Source organism: Chlorocebus sabaeus, chromosome 25 (genome assembly GCF_047675955.1).
Source record: "Chlorocebus sabaeus isolate Y175 chromosome 25, mChlSab1.0.hap1, whole genome shotgun sequence".
Lineage (NCBI taxonomy): Eukaryota > Metazoa > Chordata > Mammalia > Primates > Cercopithecidae > Chlorocebus > Chlorocebus sabaeus.
Window position 1 is genome coordinate 42,093,980 of NC_132928.1, and position 21,867 is coordinate 42,115,846.

At 37.1% G+C, this 21,867-nt stretch overlaps 1 protein-coding gene across 1 annotated transcript; it reads right to left on the minus strand.

Annotated features, from left to right (window-relative positions):
* Nucleotides 1-2,752: 2,752 nt before the first annotated feature.
* LOC103230414 (large ribosomal subunit protein eL32) lies at nt 2,753-3,280 on the minus strand. The gene has a single exon (XM_037985804.2). The coding sequence runs from the start codon at nt 3,220-3,222 to the stop codon at nt 2,815-2,817; it is 408 nt and encodes a 135-aa protein (XP_037841732.2). The 5' UTR covers nt 3,223-3,280; the 3' UTR covers nt 2,753-2,814.
* Nucleotides 3,281-21,867: the final 18,587 nt, after the last annotated feature.

Here is a 21,867-nt window from a genome sequence, read left to right on the forward strand (position 1 = left end):
GCCTGTAGTTCCAGCTATTTGGGAGGCTGAGGCAGGAGAATTGCTTGAACCTGGGAGGTAGAGGTTGCAGTGAGCTGAGATTGCACCATTGCACTCCAGCCTGGGTGACAAGAGCAAAAATCTGTCTCAAAAATAAAATAAAATAAAATAAAATAAAATAAAATAAAATAAAATAAAATAAAATAAAATAAAATAAAATAAAATAAATAAATAACTTTGCTTGGACTTGAAGCTTTTCTTAAAAAATTATCTTTGTTTTTCTCACATTTATTTTTTTGATGCTGAAGGTTCCTTGAGTGATGAGGCTATTTTATTAATCTCTTGATAATAATGCTTCTGTTTCTTCTGGCTGAGACATATTGCCATGGTTTTCTATTTCTCGAGAACATGTGAAATCTGGGAAATACCTCATTTCCTGCACTGATTATTCTGGCTCTAATTTTTGTTCCAGCCTACTGCTTCCATCCTCTTTTTTTTTTTTTTTTTTTTCTTCTCATGCATTTTCTGTTCTTTTCTTCCTCCTAAACTTTCTTTACTCTTTTTCAGGCTCATCTTTCATTTTCATTAGAATGAGAAGTGCTTGAAGAGTAAATTCTTTACCGTTCCAGTTTTTTATCTGAATTTGCTTCCCCCTTTTATGGCAGCAAAGAGAGTCAATACAAGCTTTGTAGTTTTTCGTCTGCATCTTTAGTCTAATTTTCAATCATTTTTAGTTCTGAGGTCTCTGCTGGCTTTACAATTTTTATCAATCCTTTAAGTCTCTATAGTTTCGTCAGTTCAAAGTCCTCAAAATTTCTTCTGAGACATACCATTTAATGAATGAATTTCTCTATTTCACTTCTGACGTGAACACATCTAAAGAAGCCTGAGATGGTGATTCTGATAGAACTTTGCTTGAGGCTTCAGATTTCAGCATCATTTAACTTTGCAACCAGTGATGCAAAGGTCTCTGGCTTCTCATCAATCTTCCCAGCCTTTATAATTTGATTCAGATACTTCTCAATCAGGTCAGCTGAATGAAAGAATATGTCATCATCACTCTCATAAAAGTCTTCATCTTCTCAGTTCCGGACTTTCTTTTTCTGATATATTGCCTCGTGATGCAGTGGGAATCTCACAGTACAGAGAAATGAACAAGCTTCCGCTGACCACTGCATCTTTGCTTCCTTTTTTCTCTCCTAAGTGAATGGCTTCAACCTGGTGTTGTTTTCCAGATGAATCAAACCTCATCCTGCAGAACCAAGACCTGTCTCTGTCCCTATTCATCAAATTCATATTCTGATTTTTCTCTTCCTTGGTTTAAAAAAAAGTAAAGGGGGTGCTTTGTTTGGTTATTGATATAAAAGACCTCCCTTTTCTGTGAAAACTCTTAGACAGTAAAGTTCTCTTCAGCTTCAGCTTTCCCAATATCTTCTCTCATTCTTCATGCACAGTCCATCACATCGTTTTTACTTGTATCTGTTTTCCTTCCAGTGGTATCCATTTCTTCTTCTAAGTCTTCTACTCACATCTTCTCCAACATCTCTCATTACTGCTTGTCTAGTTCCTTCAACTGCACTACTGTTCACTTGGATTCAGTCTTTTAGTCTTCTTCTGGTACCTGCAGGTAAAGTGCTAGCATTGCCTTCCAAGCAAAGAGCATGCCCCTCATGGACCCAACAATACATGCATTGTGGGATACCAGTTTTGTGGAGAGAAGGTGTCATCCATGGATATTTCACAGATCACAGAGGCAGTGGAAAGTCCTTGAAAATAGCATTACCTTCCAGGGCCAGACACATACTGCAGCTAGATGGTGCCTCAAAAAGTCAGTGACTCATCCTTTTCAGTCTATGGGGGTCTAAGGATGGTCCTTCTCTTCAGAGTGTCCAGGCTATAGGGAGTGATGGATATGCAGCCAGGAAAAGAAACTGCTGTGGGTGGGAAGATGCGGCTGCTCCTCTTTTAGGTTCTACTCTCCCCCACTGTCTTGCTAGACATCAGGTTCCCAGGAATCAGGGTATAGCAGCACCATGGGCCGTTCCTTCTTTACCTCCTCAGCTTTTGAGCAACTGGTAGCCCTGTGCCTTCCCCTGCACCACCTGGACACCCACCAGGCTGGCTTCTTGAAGTCACCATGGAGTATTTTGATGAGAATATATCTGAGAAGAGAGATCATAACTGATTTTTGATTCTTCAGTTCTCTCAAAAACAACAGAAATAGAAACATCAAAATCAGAGCTTATGTTCATTTGGCAGTGTCATGCAAGACATACATATAGTATTTTTTCCCAAGGATAGAGTTTGATTTGAATTTTTTCAGATTATTTTATATGTAATATTCCAGACTGGAAATCATTTGGCCCTTAAAACTCTTTTTGTGTAGCATTTACCCTTTGTAATGGGATTAAGACATTTAAATAAAGCTGGCATGTTGGGCTTTAATACAAAGTAAGGGCTATGAGGCAGAAAAATAATTAAGTATTCTTTATTTATATTTTATACAAGTGATACCAATCACATTCATTAACATAAAATTTAATCTTAAAAAGGTAAATAGTTATTTAAACTTGATATATGAGAACAAAAGTGTGATCTTTCCTATTGACATTGTTGGTATGAGAAGACGAGGTCTTCTCCCAGCCCCCGTATAGGAAACTAGTACTATGAAGTTGTCTCTTAAGTTAAAATGTAGTAAGTTAACATGATTTATTATTAGTTTCTATGTAGGGGAAAGCTAGCTATGAGGTTTTATCAGAAGCATTAGTCTTTTTTTTTTTTTTTTTTTTTTTGCAGTTTTTACATTTATTTAAACAGAAAACGTGCACGAGCTGTCTACTCATTTTCTTCACTGCGCAGCCTGGCATTGGGGTTGGTGACTCTGATGGCCAGCTGGGCAGCTCTTTCCACGATGGCTTTGCGGTTCTTGGAAGAAACATTGTGAGCAATCTCAGCACAGTAAGATTTGTTGCACATCAGCAGCACTTCCAACTCCTTGACGTTGTGGACCAGGAACTTCCGGAAGCCACTGGGCAGCATGTGCTTTGTTTTTTTGTTGCTCCCATAACCAATGTTGGGCATCAAGATCTGGCCCTTGAATCTTCTACGAACCCTGTTGTCAATGCCTCTGGGTTTCCGCCAGTTACGCTTAATTTTGACATATCGGTCTGACTGGTGCCGGATGAACTTCTTGGTTCTTTTTTTGACGATCTTGGGCTTCACAAGGGGTCTGAGGGCGGCCATGATGCCGAGGAGGAGATGGCTGCCACCTCCGTAGGCAGCACCGAGGAAGAGAGCAAGCATTAGTCTTAAACTCATTCTGATGGCTATTCCAAAAAATTAACCGTGTTTTCAATTTTTGCTCACAGCCTGTACAACCCGCGAGAAATCAGAGGCAGAGATACTAAGGAGATCTACCTTAAGCTTAGACAGGATTTTGTCGGCACTTTCCCTTGCTCAGTAACACTCTCTTATACCCACTTCATAATGAGGCAAATGTCACATACAAATTCTGAGCAATTGAGCCTCCCGGAACAGCAGATGGGTGAAGGAAGTGTCCTCGGATGATGTCCCTGAAGCCGGTGGGAACAGCCTGCCGCTATGGGGCTGTGTGCCTGTGAGAACGCATGCATGACCAAGTGTGCTGAAGTGGCTCTGCGATGATGGGGATCTCCACAAGCTCAAGTTTGCAGGACTCAGCCAGGAGGCCAGGAATCTCTCTCTGCTCACTTGCACTCACATAGGTTAACAGTGTTTGCAATGTAGTATCTTTCTCCTTAGATACAGTACCCTGTGAGGGTACCACCTGAGCTCCTTCAATAGCAGTCTTCAGAGTGATGGATGGGGACTTTACATTATTTTAAGCATATACAGTAGAACCATTTCATTCTTCCTCCACTGGCCATCCCACAAATTACTGTCTGAGTGCTTTAGTACCTTAGTGTAAAGCCAGAGCTTGGAACATTGTCGTAATTTGCTGTCTCTTAGGCAAAGTATGGCAGAAGCCCATCCAAATAGGAGACAGGAGACCTAGGTTTTGTCTTCACTCTGCTAGAACTTGCAGTTCATCCTTGGAAAAGCTACTTCAATTTCTTTGTGCTAGTTGAGAAAATTAGGCTCAATGATCTCTAAGTGTCCTTTCAACTCTGAGATTCTGTAGTGGGAAGAGCTCATTGTTGACACAAACAGGATTTCTGTAGCTCAAAAGTTGTTTTATGTGGAATAAAGCTAGAGTTTTGCAATGCTTTGTTTCATTTCTAATATTTCTTTAGACCTTATTTGGTTTATTTGGTCTAATGTTCTTAACTACATTGTATTGCCAATATGTTTTCTGTATAGAAGTAAATTATCCTGAGTTTTTATCTGTATGACATCAAAGATATTTGACTGAAATTCTAACTATGCTGACTGATGGGGTCAAGTGACAGGTGAGTTTTCTCCTAGACTCTTGGAGTCTACAAGGGCTGGATGAAGAAAACTCAAGGTAGGGGCACCAGCTCATCTCTACACCAAGGTTGTACCAAGCACCCACCATTATTCCTGGGCACATTTCATAGTGCACTGGTGGATGGGGGAACTGGATGGTGGCACACACAAAGTACAAACAAAGAACATACTTTTTGTTATATTTAGATGCGATCCTTCACATGTGAATTACATATGAAGAGGAAACATAGCATAAACGGAGTAATATATGTACATTGAAGTTTTAGTTTATTTGTGAGTAAATGTGCAGAGAGGTATATAGAAGACAGAATGGGAGAAAATAATGAAAGATTTTTACTTGTAGAAAAGAGTAGCTGTGCAAATAAAAATAGTGTAGCCAACATGAATCTGAGTCAGTTCATTTTAATATCAAGTAGATAGATGATAAGTAGGTAGATAGATGAAATAATTTTGGCTACTAACAAGCTTTAGAATAAAAATATACTCTTTTTATTATTTTGATCAGGTTTAAATTTGAACCAAAAACAAGCTATGATTTTTTTAATTGAAATTTCATTCTTGACTAGTATACATAAATGTATGTTTAATAGATTATTGCAGTGGCTAGTAAGGACCAGCTAATTCTTTCACCTGGCATAGTTTTTTCTTGAGTTATTATTTTATGATTAGTACTAATTTATAGTAATGAAATGTATTCCTAGTGAAAGAAATACTGAATAATGTATTGACAAATAGCAAATGTTGAATAAATGATTGAGTATAATTTGAAAGCAATAATTAAATTCATGTTAGTTTGACTCCAACAGTGAAATACATTGTGTACAAAATTTTTGGAATACATGGTGTTTTTTACAGAAAAATTATACATTTGTATTCCAAACACACAGATAGAAATACTCCAAGTGTACGATAAAAACAGTATGTTTTTCTGCTGATTTAATATATGTTTAGGATCTATGAAACTAATTAGGTGAACATTTCAAACATTCAATCTAGTTAATGTTATTAAATATTTTACAGCTTAAAAATATATTCCATGTTTGAACAACTAGTGATGACAATACTGTTCATCATTAGAATGTCACAAGTCAGGGCATGACTAAAGTATGGAACTAACTAGAAAGTTGGTTCTGCCCTAGATTTCTTTTAGCACTGATAGTCAGAAATAGGTTACCTTTACCAGATCCTATCATTTCAACCTATAGATTTATTAAGGTATTTGTATTATTATAGATAAAAATACATATCTATGTTTGTAGGTAGCCTAGAACAAGAGCTAAAATATAACAAATTAAAATAATTAGAGAATAAAAATAAACTATATTTTTTATTAAAAAAGATGTTCTGAAGAGAACAACAGAGAACAAAATATCTCATGTGTCTCAAGTTCTAATTATCAGTTTATCAGAGGCATTTGGGAAAGCAGAGGATCACTCTGAATCGAGGCTGTTGAAGTTGGCAAAAAAAACTATAGCCTCTGGCCAGTCGTGATAATCCCAGCACATTGGGAGGCTGAGACGGGTGGATCACCAGAGGTCAGGAGTTCGAGACCATCCTGGCCAACATGGTGAAACCCTCATCTCTACTAAAAATACAGAAATTAGCTGGGCATGGTGGCACACACCTGTAATCCCAGCTCTTCAGAAGGCTGAGGCAGGAGAATCACTGGAACCCAAGAGGCGAAAGTTGCAGTGAGCCGAGATTGCACCACTGCACTCCAGCCTGTGTGACAGAGTGAGACTCTGTCTCCAAAGAAAAAAGAAAACTATAGCTTCTGAGCTGGGATTCAGGGGGTATGTAAGAGTCACAGGGTAAACAGATCTACCCTGGATTTTGTGAAAAATATAAGCAAAGGGAAGTAAGCGCAGCTTGGAGTACCACCATCTAATAGAAACGCCAGTCACAAATGCAAGCCACATGAGAAATTTTACATCTTCTAGTGGCCACATTAACGCAAACAAGTGAAGTTCAATTTAATAACATATTTAATATAACCCAGTATATTCAACATATTATGATCTCAAGTTGTAATTAATATAAAAATTATTAATGAGATATTTCACATTTTCAGACAATGCCTCTGAAATCCAGTATGTGTTTTATATTGATAGCCCATCTCAAAATGGACTAAGTGCCCTCCAAGTGTTCAATAACAACATGTGGCTGGTGGGTGTGGAAGGTCAGCTTCAGTCACTCTCCTCAGGCCCGCCTGGCTATGTATTTTCATCAATGAAGAATTTCCTAGTGAATTCATGCGATGTGTTCATCAGAGAATAAGAAACACAAACCATACTGATAGTTTAGAATAATGTACAAATTTTATAAAAGCCTAAGCGAAAACACCCTTGTCTCGTTAGGCCTCTCTGCTGCATTTGCCACTGTAGGTTACTTCTTAAAACTACCCACTGATACCTTCTCTCCTATTTCAGTGACGAATGCACATTTTGCTTCTTAGTTAGGTCCTCTTTTTCTGCCCTTCAGTGTTAGTATTTTACAAGGTATTTATTTTAAAACCCCTTCTTTGTTCTCCTTCTACAAACTTTCCCAGGAGTTTCAGCTCTTATATATGCTGATGTTACTCAAGTCGTACTTCTAAGCTTTGCATCTGTTTTAAACTCTTCACAAGCTCATCATCCTTGCTTTGCCACATATTCCTCTAGTCCATATTTCATGTTGTCATCATGATTTGTTCAATTAGAAACCCTATGGTGGGCCTTGATACTTCCCACACTCTTGCTAATAATCAGCAAATCCTGCTGATTTTACCGACTAACTATATATTGGTCCTCCCATTCCTACATGTCTACTAAAACTGTTTCACTTCCTTTCCCTACTCTCTATTTCTTGGAATGAAGCAAACTCTTCATTGATTCCCTGTTCTGTTACTCATATACCCTCAAACCCATTCTCCCAACTTCTAACAACCGGATGTAAAATGAACATCGATCATCTTTACTCTCTTGCTTAAAACATTTCAGTGGCTGCCACTGCCTAAAGAAAAAGGTCCAGGTTCTCTAGTCCTCTTTATTCCCTTGTTCTTTAATTTTATTCCCTTATTATTTTCTGAATCAAACTTCAAATTCTGTCAATACAGAACTCCATGTAGCTTGCCACAAACATCAAGCAGTGTGCGCCTATTGAACTGTGTGAATTGTGTTTACGTGACTCCTTTGGCCCCTCACTTTCTTCAGCCCTGGACTCTTATTCAGCTATCAAGAGCCCACATGTTTATCAAATCATTTTTTAAGGGTTATAAATTGACCACTATCAAAAATTGCTTCAGACTAAAATGGATTCACTTGTTACAGCTATTGCAGTATTCAACATATATATTAAATTATCTTATGTATGGCTCCAACACTAAGTTGTACATATGTAGAGGGCAGTAATCAGGCATGTCCTATCTATTTTTGTATCTCTGATACATAGCACAGTGCTTTTTATAAGGATTTTCTGAACTCAACTGCAATCAGGCTTGAAGCACAACCATTTTGTATGTTCACTCTCACATACAAACTTATGTTCACATGTACACGCAAACAGAGTCAGGGCTACTTAGGTTAAACACAACACATATGAAGAGACTAAAAAATTCTCTCAAATTTAAAGTTGAATATATGTGACAGTGATGCAGCTCCCACAAAACTTGATTTGTGTTTAGACTGCCTTATTTAAAAATTATATGACACTTTCAACTCTAAAATTCCTTGTCTGCACTTGAAACAGTATGTTTAGTTCTTGGTAAACAGACACAAAAAGAGCAATGGTGATTAGTGTTGAAATATCCTCATACAATCCATGGTATCAATTAACCGCTCTAACCCTCAGTTTCCTCATCTGCAAAATGAGGAAATTAGGCCTCTAAGTACCTTCTTGGATCTGAGATTTTTTTAATGCAATACCATGTCAAGATAAGGAATAAAGAACAAAAGGAATAGAGTGAGAGGAAATAAAACAAAACTTGCTTACCTCTCAATATGTGCTTCATGTGCCTATTAAAACACAGATACATCACCGGGCGTGGTGGCTCATGCCTGTAATTCCAGCACTTTGGGAGGCTGAGGTGGGTGGATCACGAGGTCAAGAGATCGAGACCATCCTGGCTAACAAGGTGAAACCCCGTCTCTACTAAAACTACCAAAAAAAAAAAAAAAAAAAAAAAAAAAAAAAAAAAAATTAGCTGGGCGTGGTGGTAGGCGCCTATAGTCCCAGCCACTCAGGAGGCTGAGGCAGGAGAATGGCGTGAACCCGGGAGGCGGAGCTTGCAGTGAGCCGAGATCGCGCCACTGTACTCCAGCCTGGGCTACAGAGCAAGACTCTGTCACGCACACACACACACACACACACACACACACACACACAGAGATACATCATTTTGATTAAAACAATTTTATGAATCTAAACTTTTCAAAATGCATGAGTGTTTATATGATATTACAGAAATACAAGAGAAGGTGAATATGTTTTATTCTTTCTAAGTCCAATAGGTATTAAGTAACAATGCCCATAAACATTAATAATCTTGGTTTTATTTTTCTATCCTCAAGATAGAAAGAGTTGCTCTAAGATAATGTTGAATCTGACAGGAATTTAATTCCTATGTGGCCATTCCCAGAAAATCAATGGGATAATGTTGAGATGTCAGTGCACTTTCATTTGGTTAGTCATGTCATATAGTCATGCCATGTGTTAAAATCTTCAGATTATTGTATGTGAAGTTCTGAGAGCCGTTAAAAATATATGAACTCACTGTGGCCTTCAGTGGTACCTAGAACATTTTTGTGTGCATTGTTAGTGTGCAATAAATTATTATTAGCTGAATTATGAACAGTCTAGTAAAAAGTGTTCCATAAAACATAATGGTATTGTTTTAGAAACATTGCCAATGACCGAAAATACACTGAAAAGCAAAGTTTATGATGACAGTAGATAGAGTGATCTCTGCTATTTTGGTGGTTTCTGTAAGTAAACATTAGTTTAATTAAATACTCTTTTATGTAAAGAGCAGTATTTATTGAAAAGATGCTGACAGAACAGTAGGAATAAAATAAAAATAGACAGCTCACTCTTCTTTTCATCCCAAGTCCAAAATAACTTCCTGAATGAAACCATTGATCATAGTTTGGCATGGAAAGATCTCCATACTTTCTATGTTCTTGTAATGGGATGTCAAGTGTAATGATTCCCATTCTACTGGAATTATCAGAAGCCAGAACTGAGAGCAAAAGGGTACATGCTGACAATTAGAGCAAATGTCTTAACCTCTCTGATCTTCAGCTTTTTCATGTATACAGTGGGAACAATAATGCATTTTCTTCCTAACTCATAGTATTTTTTTCTTTTAATTGATATAATACATGCAAAAGCAGTCTATAATTATAAATCATTACATAAATAGGATATTATTCTGATTTATATAGAATGAAAATAAGCTTTTCACAATATAATGCCAAAAACAAATGAGTCCCTTAAACCTATAAAAATATAATAGGCTTAAATATATTAATTAATTTGAAAGTAAATTTTGTGTTGAAATAAGTCAAAATGTCTGTTCAACTGAAGAGCTTTTACTAAAACTGATACTTTCTAATGTTTCAAAAACTATTTATGAAATTGTCATATAATATATAGCCTTTAAAACGTATTATAATGTTTTTTCTCTTATTTCAAAATAATCTATTAAGTGATTTTTGGAATATAATCACATGCTGTACATTACCCTTATAGCAATAAAAGGCATGGACAAATACAGAAAATAATGTGCCTAAAATGGAAATAGTTACAATTGGCTTGTGGAACTGCAACTTTTTAACACTTTACACGTTTTTTATTTAAAACATGTATACTTGTGTAGCTCTTTTAATTTAAATACAGGGAAAAGTGAGAGAAAATCAAGGTTCTAGAAGTTACTTCTTTATGATAAACTAGGAGATTAAAATATCTGCATATACTCATATAAGAAGTTATCTCATTGATCCTCTTTGTCTTACTTTGTTCGGACTGTGATAACAAAATGCTATAAACTGAGTGGCTGGCTGGGCGCGGTAGCTCAAGCCTGTAATCCCAGCACTTTGGGAGGCCGAGACGGGCGGATCACGAGGTCAGGAGATCGAGACCATCCTGGCTAACACGGTGAAACCCTGTCTCTACTAAAAATAAAAAAAATTAGCCGGGCGAGGTGGCGGGTGCCTGTAGTCCCAGCTACTTGGGAGGCTGAGGCAGGAGAATGGCGTGAACCCGGGAGGCGGAGCTTGCAGTGAGCTGAGATCCGGCCACTGTACTCCAGCCTGGGCGGCAGAGCAAGACTCCGTCTCAAAAAACAAACAAACAAACAAACAAAAAAAACTGAGTGGCTTACAAACAACAGAAATTTATTTTTGAAAGTGTAGAAATCCAAGTTTGGTGTCTGCTGAGGGCCTGCTTTCTGATTCACATACAATATCTTTTTGCTGTGTCTTCATGTGGCAGAAGGCGCTAGCTCTCTCTCTGGAACCTCTCTCACAAGGGTACTAATCCCTGTCATGAAGGCAGAGTCCTCATGATCTGATGACTTCCCAAAGTCCCCACCCCCTAATTACCATCACCTTGGGGGTTAGGATTGCAACATGTGAATTTGAACTGTCAATCTACAGCAGTCCTGTTGTAGCACATCTCTAAAAACATAGTGGGAGTTAAAGGGGGAAAGGGATTCTTTCCATAGTGGCTTTGGACTTCACTAATAATGTTGGTTTGCCTTTGCTTTTTAACATTATTTCTTCAAGACCAGAGCTCACAGTAGCTTGAAGGATTTTGAATTCTTGCTCAGACCCTCCTTAATTTGGGGCAGGAAATGTTTTTCAGCTTTGTAGGAATCATTATCATTGGATAAAGTGTTTGAAGAAAAACCATGTTTATAGAAGTGTCTGTTTTCCTGTCACTTCTCTTCTCTCTGTCAGGGACATAGAGAGGACCAGGCCCAGACCTGCCTTCCCAAAAATACAAGTCTAACAAAGAAGGCAAAAGACTTGGATGTCAGCATGTCAGCATGAATATTGTCTTCAACACATGGATGCCAGCTAGATAGAGTCTTCATTCTTCATGTTAAAATTGCACCAGCTGTAATGAGTGGGGGGCTGGGGGAACATAGCATGGTGAAAGTTGAGGCTGAAGGGGTTAGAAATGCCTAGAGCGGCACATCCAGAAACTTCAGAATTGTTCTGTGGGAAATAAGTAGCCATGGAATGGTTGAAATAGGAGGTCACCTAAGCAACCAAAAAGAATAGGCCAAGGAGGGGGCCATGGAAACAAGTGAACAAGAATCTCAGGGATTGGAGAACACTAAGTCCAGTCAATTTTCCTTGCATCTAGGGAAACTGAGGTCAAGAGAGGAAAAGAGACTTGTCCATGGTCACCAGTTGGCTTCTAAGGTTCAAAATAAGCAGGATGGAGGAATTCACAGAAGATCTGACCTCACTCTCTGTAAAGGACAAGCAAGTGATCATGGGGTTGCTAATTGGAACAACCAAGGACTAACTGGGCCACTTTGGGGGTTTTGTGGGTGGGAAACGGCAGCAGCAAGAATGTTTATTTTGATCAGCTTCTCTCATTTCTTATCCTCCTCCTACCCTCTCCCACTGAGCAAGTTTCCCTATGTGCTGGCTGTAGACTCCCCCACAACACGCCTGCCCTGGCCCCACACAGCCACAGTGCTGGGTCACTGCCAAGGCACAGGACAGCCAGATGATTCATGCAACTGGCAAAGGTAGATTTCTGCTCTTAACTAAGGCCTGCAGAGGCTGCAGCAGCCCAGAATCCATCTCCATAAACATCTTCCTGTAACTCCACCTCCTTCAGACTGCAGACAGGGTTAGCAGGTCAGAAAGGGGGCAAAGCAGGGGCCTGCAGGGCCCAGGCATAGGGATCAGGGTGGCTATGCCCTGCTGCTGTCCCAGCCTGGGGAGATGCTGCCTGTCTTCATATCTGATCGCTCCCACCTTCCATTGAATTCTGTCCATGGGCTATTTGTAATTTTTTTCAGCTGAACAGAACATTCAACTTAGTAAAACCATATCCCTCACTACATTACGTTTCATGAATTTTAGTTTTATATATATAAATGCACTAGATTAAATTCCTAAGCTGGCCATTTTAATTGGATTTAAATATTATGAAACTTTATGAAAAACTGGAAATTTTGTTATTCACAAATAGCCAAAATTGACAGAGATGATACACAAAATAGCCTTAAAATACTATTAAAGCACATCTTTTCCCAGATAATTTTACTTCGTGAGATTGACCTGGAACTCTGATCTCTATAATCTGCCTAGTTTTAAGATACATTAAGGTTTAGTCTTTAAACTGGACAAAAAAATATTGTGAAAGATAATTCCAAAATCAGCTTGTAACCCATTGCATCTCAGTGGTTTTGGCAGCCTGATCTTTTCTCTAGTGTAACCCTGGCATCCCTGGTTTATTTAATTCTTTAAACTTTAATTTAAAAACAACAGGAAAAGCCAAGAAGACAAAGCAGATGAAAATCCCTTTATAGCCTGAAATACAGTGAATACCAGTTTGAGAGAATGAGAACAAATTTTGTTCAGAAATGAACGTGACCCATGAAAATATATTTCTTGTGGTCTATCATTTTGCAGAGAAAACCCATACCAATCTTTTGTCTTGTTGCACTAGAAATATCAGAATCAAGCATCTGAAAAACTTGTTTATCAGAAATACCATTCTTTTACCCAGCTTTTTTCCTCCTTCCCTGGTATTATTTAAGCTTGTTGTTAAATCTGCTGTATTGTGATGTCAGATTCATAACCTTGCAATGCAATCTCCACTGAATGATGTGGCCATTTCAATAATGTAGCAAAAATGAGAATTTTGCTGTTGGTTTGTTGAAGGGCAAATTAACCTTCTAGCAATCTTCTGTGATATAGAAGTGATCTGTTTATAATAAAACTATAACCTGAATTGGGATCCAGAGGTTGATAAAAAACAAGACACACTACCTAGCCCAATACCCTGCACATCAGATGCATTGAATACATGTTTATTGCATGTATAGATGAATAAATAAATAAGTAAATGAAAAAAGAAAGTGTCTGGGCAAGAGGAAAATAAAATAATGACTTTTAGTACTAAAAATATTTCTAGAAATTAATCTCGATCACATTTTTAAAATAATTTCTATATTTTCTAGTGGTATAGTTAGTATGTTGTAAGCTCAATTTGTTTATTGGGATAGACAAATCAAAGATGCAGGTTTACTTATTTGGTTGTATTAACTTATTTTCATGAAACAAGCACAATTATGGACCATCACAACGAGGCAGTTTTGATGTGTCTCACAGGGAGAATCTTTGGAAGAACCAGTGGTCCCTGAAAGTTTGCAAACTAGAGGCAGAAGACAAGGAACGAGTCAAACTATACATCACAGGAACAAATACATTCACCCAGGACATGCCTTCTACTTTTTCCGCAATAGAGTGAAACAGCTGTCTTCTGTGTTTACCTTTCCTACTGTTGGTGGAAAGATATCATTCTCCCAGTCATCCCATCACAGAACTTGGAGCTCATTTTATAACTTCCACAAAACACTGCCTGCCTGCTTTAGTTTGTCTTCTCCCCTGGAAATTCTGGCTTACACTTTTATACCCCAAAAACATAGTTCCTTTAAGAGAAAGGTTGACTCTCTCTGACCCATGCTTCTCCTTCTCCCTGAACGTCGTATAAGTTCAGGTAGTCTGGAGTCATGCCAGGGTCCAAAGACCTTCAAAGAACAATTTCTATATGACCACTCTGTCTTCACTCCACTTTATTTGCTTGATGCTCTTAGCCGATCTTGATTTCTGACTTTCTTACAAACCTAGCTTTGTCTCAATGTTCAGACAGGCGTCCCCCTACATTCTGCTTATTCCAGGGTGGAGAACCTAAGTCGCTGCTCTTCCTGTTCTGATATATGACATATGTGTTCTAATATATGACGTATCCCCTGTCCTTTCTCCATGGCTTTACAATTGCTGATGTCACTATAAGTGTAACAAAAGAAGTCTTTGTTTCTTCTCATAGAATAGAAGATGATTTGGAGTCAGGGAGAAGCAGGAATAAGAAACAAAGTAAGTACTGGAAAATTGTGTCTCCCAAGAAACAGGGTCCAGGGGAAACCATGGATATTTATGATGCTCCAGCTTTATCCTTTCAAATTTCCAATTTGCCTAAGTGTTTAGAGTTGGATTCTTGCTCCTTGAACCTAAAGAATCAAACTATAAAATAATTCATTAAGTTGGTGCAATGTGTATTGTGTGTGTATGAGACTGGAACCCTCTGAGAGCTCAAAGTGGCAAGGGGAGTAGATAATATAAAGGTATGTTTTCTATTTGGTCAGTGCGTATCATAAGCATAGAGAAAAAATGTTGATTTAGGACAGAACATCCTGAAATAAAGAAATATCATGAGATCTCTTCTTAAAAGAGCTTCAGAATTTGTTTTTATTGTCAGAAATTCTTTGGTTGCAAAAGCAACTCACAAATCTGGAGCAGAATGTAAGCCATAAGGCAGACACATCCTTTCCCTGCACTTAGAGTCTACGTACAGAGAGTTTTCACATATCCCTTACCCTCACACATATGTAGCCTCCTTGATTGTCAACCTCCCCCTCCAAGCAGTACATGTGTTTCAATTGATGAATCATACATTGATACATCGTTGTCACCCAGAAAGGACAGTCTACCTTATGATTCATTCTTGGCCTTGTACATTCTGTGGGTTTGGATAAAGGTATAATGACATGTACCTACCATTATAGTTTCATACAGAGTAGTTTCACTGCTCTAACATACTACTGTGATCTGCTTACTCATATCCTCTTCCCCCAACTCCTGGCAACCATTCATGTTTTTACTCCACAGTTTTGTCTTTTCCAGAATGTCATATACTTGGAATCATATAGTATGTAACATTTTCAGACTAGCTGCTTCAAATTAGTAACATGCACTTAAGTTTCTTCCCTGTGTTTTTGTGGCTTGATAGCTCATTTCTTTTTAGCACTAAATAATATTCCATTGTCTATGTGTAGCACCTTTTTTTAATCCATTCATCTACTAAAGAACATCTTGGGTACTTCCAAGTTTTGGCAATTATTAATAAAGTTATAAGCATTTCCGTGCAGGTGTGTGTGTGTGTGTACAAAAGTCTTCAACTCCTTTGGGTAAATAGCAAAGAATGTGGTTGGTGAATTATACGGTAAGAATATGTTTAATTTTGTAAGAATCTGCCAAACTGTTTTGCCAAAGTGGGTGTACCATTTTGCATTCCCACCAGCAATGAATGAGATTCCTTGTTGCTCCACATTCTTGCCAGGATTTGATGTTGTCAATGTTTTTGATTTGGGCCATTCTACTAGGTATGTGATAGTATCATATTGTAGTTTTAATTTGCATTTCTCTGATGATCATATGATGAGGAGCATCTTTTTATATGCGAATTTGTCATCTATATATCTAGAATAGTGAGCCCAGAAATAAATAATAACTCTGGTCTTTGACAAATGAACAAAGGTAATACAATGGGGAAAAGGTAGTCTTTACAATAAATAATGCTAGAACAACTGGACAACCACATTTAAAAAAAGTGAATCAAGATGCATACCTTAAACCTTTCACTCACAATGAATTATTAACTAACAATGAATCATAGAACTAAATATAAAATCCCAAACTGTAAAACTCCTAGGATAGCATAGAAGAAAATCGAGATAATTTAGAGTTTGGTGATAACTTTTCAGATACAACATCAATGGCATGATCAATGAAATTAATAATTGAACTGGATTTCATTATAACTTAAATTTTCTTCTCTGTTAAAGATATGCCCAAGAGATTAAAAACAGAAGCAACATACTAGGAAAAAAGATTTACAAAAGACATGTCTCATGAAAGACTGTTATCCAAAATACAAAAGGAAGTCTTAAAAACCAAGTTACCAAAGAACACACTTTAAAAATGAGCAAAGACTTTAATGGATGCCTCATCCATTATATGATGACCATGGGCATAATTTGAATTAGTTTCCTTAGACACAGATTTTACTCTTCTTAGTGTCATTAAATAGACTAGTGTCTTCCAACACTGGGAAGTGCTCAGAGATGGAGGTGTGTGTTGTTACCAGAACCAGGGGTCGTAGACTCACAGATACTGGGAAGTGCTCAGAGAGGGAGGTGTGTGTTGTTACCGGAACCAGGGGTCATAGACTCACAGACACTGGGAAGTGCTCAGAGATGGAGGTGTGTGTTGTTACCGGAACTAGAGGTCATAGACTCACAGACACTGGGAAGTGCTCAGAGAGGGAGGTGTGTGTTGTTACCGGAACCAGGGGTCATAGACTCGCAGACACTGGGAAGTGCTCAGAGAGGGAGGTGTGTGTTGTTACCGGAACCAGGGGTCATAGACTCACAGACACTGGGAAGTGCTCAGAAATGGAGGTGTGTGTTGTTACTGGAACTAGGGGTAATAGACTCACAGAGAGTATTTTCCTCCTCTACAGCCCAATTGTATCTATTAATGTACTTTTTTACCAAATGGCTGACTTTGCTTTCCCAACACAGAAAAGTAGTGAGTTAGAAAAGTGAATCAAAGTTTGATACTCAGTAAAGCTCGAATTGAGAGATGAAAGAGTAAGTGTTATTGTTGAAGTGGTGGAATTGGAGCTGAAGATGCATTTGTTGAGGAACCCCCTGTTTGAAGTACCTTTGGAATACGTGCTAGTTCTTGTGACCAATAGACAACTGATAGTTATATAGTGTCTAAATCTTCAGAAGTGATGTGGCTGGAGATGAAGAATCAAAACTCAGTGCATGTAGATGGTAATTTCTGCAAAAGGACGTAAGAGATTGCTCAGGGAGGACATGGCACATCAATGAACTGGGGAAAAAGGTCAGGCATGACCAGGCTCTTATTAATATAAACAAAAATCTCTTTTTAGGTTTCATGGAAGAACTGCTTATTTAATGTTTAATAATAACAAGTGTGCTCTTTTAAACATTTTTACTGAAAACCCTTGATGTTTTAATTCTACCATGACATACACACCTCTATTTTTTTGTCCGGAGCCCAGGTGAAATCTCATCACCCAAGTCTGTAATAGTGAATTTAGGCAATACCATCTTCACCTTCTTTATCTGTTACTTTCCTGACTAATTTCCATTCATTGATATCCTCCTTTGACTCTCTGTCTACCTAGAATGACAACAAAATAACAAGCTTGGAAAGAAGCTGATACTTTTAGTCAGATACGTCTTCCAATGCTTTTCAAATGATACTGCAAAGAAAACTGTAGAGTTTCCCTGGGCTTAAAGCCAGCTCTGCCAGCATCCTTCCTAGACTATTTTATCTAAATACATTCTTTCATTGGATACCCCTCTGTTTGGACACATTTCTTTAGGCTTGGCACAGAAATAAAAGAAATATTTCACTTGGCATAGTAAGCTGAATAATGGTCCCCAAAGTTATCAGGTCCTAATCCTTGGAACCTGTAAATGTTACTTAACTTGGGAAAAAAAAGTGTCATTTCAGATGCGATGAAATTAAGAATTTTGAGATGAGGGAGTTATCCTTGATTATGTGATTGGTCCCTAAATGTCATCACAAGTATCCTTATAAGAGCCAGGCAGAAAGAGATTTGACGTACACACAGAAGAGAAGACAATGTATGCTGAAGTATAGAGAGATTTGAAGGTGCTGAACTTCAGAAAGACTGAAGTGGTATGGCCATATGTCCAGGAATGTTGGCAGCCACTAGAGGCTGGAAGAGACAAGGAAAGAGACTTCCCTAGAGCCTCCAGAGGAAGCATGGCCTTGTCAACATCTTGATTTTGGCCCAGTAATGCTAACTTTGGACTTCTGGCTTTCAGAAAATGTGAGAGAATAAATTTCTCTTGTCTTCAACCACCAAGTTCGTGGTCTTTTGTTACAACACCCACACGAAACTAATATACATGAGACCAAAATCTACCTTTTATGTGCTTCTCTGTCCCCTTTGCCCATCATTGATATCTAGTTGGCCTTGCTCTTTATATGACCTTCCACATGTATTTATGTACATTTTATTTTAATTTCAATATGTCTGTATTTCAGATTCAACTCTGTGCTCTGTTCAATCCACAATATCATCCTGGAGGAAAAAAGAAAAAAAGAATGCATGAAGAGTAAACTTTATCAAGCAGTGGTCGCTCACACTAAAAGTGAAAAACAATAAATCGCTGTGTATTTCTTAGAAATAAAATTGTTATTTAAAAAAAACTCAGGTTAAGTTAAACAAGAATTAGATATTCTATAGCAGAAAATTATTAGTTCCCAAGTTTTCAGTTATGATTTTATAATATGTGATTTTTCCCATAGGCACTTGAGTTTTTGTTCACATATTGTGACAGTCAGGGTGTCACTGATAGATATCCATGTGGCAGGGTCACTGTTGCTTGCCGACTATTTTATTCCTCCAAACACACATTTCGTGGCACTGTTTCATTTAAGTATGCCATGCCTATGTCGATGAAATATGAGCAGCAGTGACACATGTCAATCTTTGCCTGAGGCAGTTAAATTTCTTAGGGTTATTTTCCAGGGGCTCTGCTTCTTTATAGCAGTGACCAAGGAGATTATGGGTAGCAGATACTGTAGTTGGAACATGATGGAGCCTCCATCAGCTGGAGGGTGAGTCCTGCCGACCTGTGTGGACCTGTAATGGGAGAATTAAATTTTCATTGTGTTTAGCCACTTTGATTTTTGTACTGGCTATTGCAGCATATCCTAGCCTACTGTGATAAAGGCAGGGTGTTTCTGTCCTGTTCCTAGGTTTCTGAGAATCCTAGTGTTCAAATTGAGAACTGGTAAATAATTTGAACTTACTTATGATTTCTTAGTAACTTCTCACTAAAGAAATTCAAAATTCAAAAGAAAATACCTCATTAGCTTAACCTGAAATTTGGCACAATCTGACATAATGAGAAATAGTGGATTTTAAAGAATGAATGAGAATACGTAATTTATGTGCAATAGTATATACATGTTCATAAACACATTTTAATTATGACTGTGAGAAACATACACTCATCTTATGTTCCTTTCAACAGGTTTAAACTCTCGATTTCTTGCCAAAAGTGGTAGCTGGAAAATGTTGTTTTTAAAAAGTATAATATAAAAAATGTTGTTTTGAGAAACTATAACACAACTTGTTTTGCTTTAAGTAAGTATATTGATAGAATTTTACAAATCCTGGGAATTTTAAAGAGAGGAAGTCTTAGAAGTTTGATGAAATGTTTCAGTATTAAAAGTTATTTTCATTATGGTTTTATGAAATAGTAATATACTTGAAATAGAGCTATACAAGATCATGGTTAATAATATATGCATAGTAACAGTTTTATGTCAAGATATTTTAGAAACAAAATATTGCTAATGTAACTAAAATATTTGACCAATTCATTTAGTTAAAACAATAAACTGGTTAGGAAGATTGACTTTTTATGTAAGGAAAGATAGTCACTAATTCGTCATATCTTCTGAACAGTAGATAATCTGTAGTTTCTTGTCCAAGAATTCCACATTAGAGATGTTCTCATTGAGATTCTTTATCAGATGTGAAAGCTTACAGAATTCTCCAGAGACCTTTATAACAATCAAACTTACAACCACTTAAACAATGTGTCATTATTTAAAATCTCTAATAATAAATATGAAATGCACACGATTGAAACAGAAAATAGCAAGCAGAAATCTCTCAGGAACTTGATTATAGGGATCCAGTTGGAATAGAAAAATTTAATGATCCATAAAAATAGAGTAATAATCAAATTTTTAGATATAGGAAAATGTTAATATAATTATAGCAAAGGTACTAAGAAGACCATAGCACTGTGGGGAAAGGTCAACTGTATTGATAAGCAAGTGAAATCATTATTTTGAAACTAATAAAAATTATTCCATTTTATTGAAAGTCATATCTATCTAAAATTTATTTATATTAAAACTTAACTGGAAATCTGATCTATGAGTTTGTGTGTATGACTTAATTCACCAATTTCCCACCTGATGTATTGCAATGAATATATCTAGCAGTATTTCAAAGTCAACATTTATTTATTTTAAATAATCTTTGATGTATTCAAGGGCCAAAATGGCTAAAATGAAATATCAATAGGGATATTGAAAGATAAAATAGTTCATGCAAATGGAGCAAATTGAGGTGAGAAGAAAGTATACCCTCGATTCCCTTCATCTTGTATTTAAAAGTAACAAATCTAAAGTCATTTAGTAAAACACATTTCCAGCTCAACAAAATTCATACATAATTTTCACTTCCATACGAGGCTTCTTATATTCAGTCAGTTTAATTATCTACAACTCTTGAATGACATTTTTTAATCCTCTGTGGTTCACTGAAAAACCCTGTAAAATACAACTAAGTAGTGTGTTCATTAAAATGTCAGAAATATGTTCAAGTCCAAGTAGTACAGCATATTATTCCTAAATGTAGTAATAATAAAATAACTATGCCAGAAGGGTGTAATTAGCAACCATTTGAAGGAACAATTGTCTTACATTATTCAGTATCTTCATGCATAGCATCTTAATTAAGAAACAAAATTATTTTTAAGTTCATCCATAGGAAAAAAATATGAAAATAAGCTTAATAAAGAATGCAAGTTGGATGAGCCTATTTAATATGTTTTATACATAAAGTAGCTGCAATTGTTTTGACAGGACACTTCAAATGTCATTAATGTTGACAGAATATTACAGTTTACACAGAATTTCATAAAAAATGTGGCATTGATTGTATTCTACTTGTATCTTCACTGTAATTGTTGATAATATAGAATTCACTGGTCCTTTTTGAGAATATAAAATTGAGAGTCTCAATTGCCATGTTCTGTTTAGTGTGCATTAACTTTCAACAGAGGTATAATCAAGTCCTTGGGTGACAATCTCGTATCTCTTCATCACCAGGCCTGTGTAAGTTTTGTTCCAGGGGCTACAAGGACTATTGTCAACACATATATGAGTTTTCCAGGGGCTCTGCTTCTGGAATCATACAAAACACGATCACTAACAAATATAATAATATTACATTATAACTTAATAACATTAGGATATAGAGCAAAAGAAAAGTGAGAACATACATGAGTCATTCGGATGGCTAGCATTCTTTAGCAGCTACTGTGTAGGGGTTTGTATAGGAGTAGATGTTATTTGGAAACACATAAACATCTTGAGCTAAAACTTCCTCTCTTGCCTCTGCCTGAGAAAATGAAACTGGCCTTGTTGCCTCTCTGTTTACCCTATCACAGTGGCTAGACTATCTTTAGGAGGCAATCATGTTCCCTAAGTAAAGAAATTTCTCCCAGTCTACCTTAAATAGCTGGATTTTGAAATAATTACAGTAAATGTAGGGGCACCAAAATGT

Excerpts from the sequence above, each read along its gene's own strand:
- LOC103230414 (XM_037985804.2), bottom strand. The coding sequence starts at position 3,222 with ATGGCCGCCCTCAGACCCCTTGTGAAGCCCAAGATCGTCAAAAAAAGA.